The 3,998-nt window shown below is 26.6% G+C and overlaps 1 protein-coding gene across 1 annotated transcript; it reads left to right on the forward strand.

Moving 5' to 3' along the window:
- Nucleotides 1-984: 984 nt before the first annotated feature.
- LOAG_13292 (hypothetical protein) lies at nt 985-2,736 on the forward strand (the record flags this gene model as incomplete). The annotated part of the gene is made up of 3 exons (XM_003148801.1): nt 985-1,320; nt 1,827-1,955; nt 2,620-2,736. The coding sequence occupies 3 exons, from the start codon at nt 985-987 to the stop codon at nt 2,734-2,736; spliced, it is 582 nt and encodes a 193-aa protein (XP_003148849.1).
- Nucleotides 2,737-3,998: the final 1,262 nt, after the last annotated feature.

Genomic DNA, 3,998 nt, shown 5'->3' on the forward strand with positions numbered 1-3,998 from the left:
TTTTTTTTTTTCAATAAATAATTTTTTATGTATCTCTTATTCATTTTATCTATTTGTCACCATATACTATCCAAAAAGGAAATAATGTCAATAAAAGTGACAAATATTGCTATCTGTAATTAGCAATTAATTCAGTAATCATATAATTGTAAGGTAATCCTAATCGTATGATTGTAAAGGTACATTTCATGTAAATAATTTGTAAAGGTATCACATCGATGTTAATGAATAGCAATTGATAAATGGTAATCTGGGTAATGTAGGATAAATAGTAATCTAGGATAAATGTAGGATCTAGGATAGAACGATTTTGGATGAGCTATCTTTTTGGTTGTAAAAGCTTTTAAACTCCATCAATGTTAATTGATCTATTTACTAAAGTAAGCACAATTCTGCATAATTTGTATATTTAGTTTGTATCTTGATCTGTATTTTGTATTATGATTTGTATTTTAGTTCAAAGATTATCCGAATTCCGCATGATTCGTAGATTGGTTAAAGATTATCCGAATTCCGCATGATTCTTATATTAGTTCAAAGATTATCCGGATTCCGCATGATTCGTAGATTGGTTAAAGATTATCCGAATTCCACATAATTTGTATCTTAGTTCAAAGATTATCCGAATTCCACATGATTCCTATATTAGTTCAAAGATTATCCGGATTCCGCATGATTCGTATATTGGTTAAAATTATCCAAATTCCGCATGATTCCTATATTAGTTCAAAGATTATCCAATTCCGCATGATTTGTATCTTACTTCAAAGATTATTCCAATGATCTTTTCTAATAATTAAAAAAAAAGGCCCATTAATTCTTTTCCATTATTATAGCTATCAAAAGAAGCTAAATCTTATCACTGTTATTTTTCTTAATCTTTTTCAGCATTGTCTTACAATTACGGTGAACGCTACCCAGAAATCTGTTAGTAAATGTAATCGGCGTGCGCTTCATGTAAATAATTCACCCCGTCATCCGTACATGATTCCAATTGGACGTTTACGACGCTATAGTACCAGTTCAACTTCAACCTGTAGTAGTAGTAGTAGTAGTAACAGTGAATATTCACAACCATCACCAAGTTATAGTATTACTTCTTATGAATCATTAAGTCCAGAACCGTTAATTTCTCCTTACACCACAACTGATTGCCAATCACCTCATTTAGTACCACTAGATCCAATAATACCAACACCACCAAAAATAACATCCACAATTACTACTACCACATATCGATCACCAGAACGAGAAGCACAAGTTTTTGAAAGGTTGCGACAATTGGTACCAATGTTACCATTTGATAGAAGTGCTTATCAGGTTTGTTACAGATTTTTTTTTTTCCATCTTCTTTATTTCATTCAAACTAAATAAGCCATTATATCATTGTAGAAAAAGTTTCCCATAAATCCTGAACATTTCTCATAAATCTTTCGGAAGATAATACTAGTATTCGTATACTACTATACCTGTCCTATTATCTTGACCTTAGTTATTATTGCTTACTTATAAATTAATCGAACTTGGACATTCATAGGAATGCTTAAATTTGTAACTTCACTAATTAACAAATTTTAGACAGGATTTAAACATGAACAAGATAGGATAAGATAGTTCAAAGAATTCTACCAGTAGTAGTAGGTGATAATTTGATATATCGTTAGATAGAATTATATACTTTTTGCAATATCCTTCATATATTATCTTTCATTTCTTAAAAATTAATACTAATAGTTTTGCATACAATGTTTGGCAAAGATTTGAAATTAATTTAGAAATATTAAAAAACATTTTAAGGTATATTTTTTAGGTATTCTTTGTTACAGATACTAATAGAAACAGTTTCACAAGTGATGGATTTAGAACAACAACTTGAACAATTGAATGAACAAACAAATAGCGCCAAAAATAGTCTTTGGATTGAGCAACGAAGTCTCATTTCGGATGCGGAAAATGTTAGTAGACAATTTGAATTTCCTACAATTACTGTACCTTCCATTTTTTCCGCAGCAAATAGGATCGTTGACAATAAGACTTTACCTTATTTGTGAATTTCCTGGATGTTGACAATTAGGAAAAAAAAATGGTTTATAATTAAATTTTCCTTTTTTTTTCTTGAATTTCATAAAAATTTATCTTAATGAGCAAGTAAAAAGTTTTAAAAGAAAAAAGGAAAACATAGAAATGTTAGAGAGAAGAAAAAAGGAGAAATGGAAAAATGAAAAAGATATCACATTATTTAAAAAGAAAAACCTAGCATGATTATGATATTAAATTCCAGTACCTGAGGATGACATTAAGTTCCAGTACCTGAGGATGACATTAAGTTCCAGAACTTGTTCTTGAGGTACTGTAACATTTATCGGTATTATTTGCAAAATTAAAAATAGCGGGGAAGAAGAAGGTGGATGAATTATTCCCTCTTACTTTTCTCGATCCTATTGAAATACATACTGGACGGGGTCATCTTCAAGAAATAGGAAACTTAATGACATATCGATGTGACAGTTCACAATTGAGTTAAGATCATAATACATCCTCATATTAGTTGTCAAGTATTTATTGGTCATATTTGTATAAAATTCATCACCAAAAAAATTTTTTTTTTCTCCATTACAGAGTGTCTTTCCGGATGATTTGAAGACTGTGGATGTGACAGCATTCAAGCGTCTTCTTTGTTCCGATCCTCATCCTGGTGACATTTCAAGAACAGTACACTTTAATTTTGTCTCATAAAAGTGTCTCATAAAAATCTGTCTCATAAAATGTACATTTTTGTTAATCTGAACGCAACTAACCTTAAACAATTATTATCGTAATTTTTTAAATTTTACACAAAAAAATTTACGATTACAAAATTTGTTAAAATTTATCCAATTAAATTTGTATAAATTTGAAAATATATTACTCTAATGAAACGATACATTGTTTTATTTAAATCGATTACATTTAGGTTCAACTAATTACCACATAGTAATTTATTGACTAAAATTTTTGATTAATTAATAAGATTTTAAAATATAACAAATAAATTCATCATAATTACATGCTTTAACCTTTGCACTAACTTCATGCAAATTATGCAACCATTGATTGATACGTTATATTTTCGTTATAACAGAACCATTGTTATTCCTAATTGGTAAATTTATGCAATTCTCAATAATTGAATAAAAAAAAAAAAAAAAAATTCATTTCCTAGAAAAAATTTTTTTTCTCGAAATTTTTTTTTTCAAAAAAAATGTAAACAAACTTTATAAGAATTTTTACATTTGATAAATTGAATGTTGCGCCATTTGATACAATGATAAAAACAATAGTTTCACATTTTTTTTCTCCGCAAAATTCAATGCAAATTTCATATAAACAAATATATTTTAAATTTAAATTAAAAAAAAAGACAAACTTCAATTAACCTATAAGAATAGATTGGATGTAAAAATTAGGAAATGATTTTTTTTTTTGATAATTTTGATAACACTTTAAGATTTTTTCATTAGTTACATTTCAATGTTGCTTATTTGTTCGTTTAAATAATGATTATTAAAATTCTTAAGCTTACTAATTATTTATTCGATGTTTTAAAAAAGTATGAAAATAAGGGATAGTAATAGGATATAATATAATTTTATCAAATAAAATGATTAATAATTACTTCCTTTTCGAAATTTAATTTTTTAATCGAAATAATTTTCATTTAATTTTTGCAATTGAATGAAAAATATTTTAGTTGCGTTCAGGTATATCATTAATTAATTATTCCATTTTCATTGTATATGCTGTATTAATTGCTCATTAATTTTATACATAAAAATAATAATTCATTTGGTGTATTTTTAGTACAAATTTATTCGAATTCAAATTTTATTTCAAAAAATTCAATTACAATTATGATATATTTATTAAAGCAAAAAAAAAACTTTCATTTTTTTGATGCAATAATTTTCAAACAACCATTATAATTTATGCGGCGGGAATTTCCATTTTTTTTTTTTTTT

Source organism: Loa loa, assembly GCF_000183805.2.
Source record: "Loa loa unplaced genomic scaffold supercont3.242, whole genome shotgun sequence".
Classification (NCBI taxonomy): Eukaryota; Metazoa; Nematoda; class Chromadorea; order Rhabditida; family Onchocercidae; genus Loa; species Loa loa.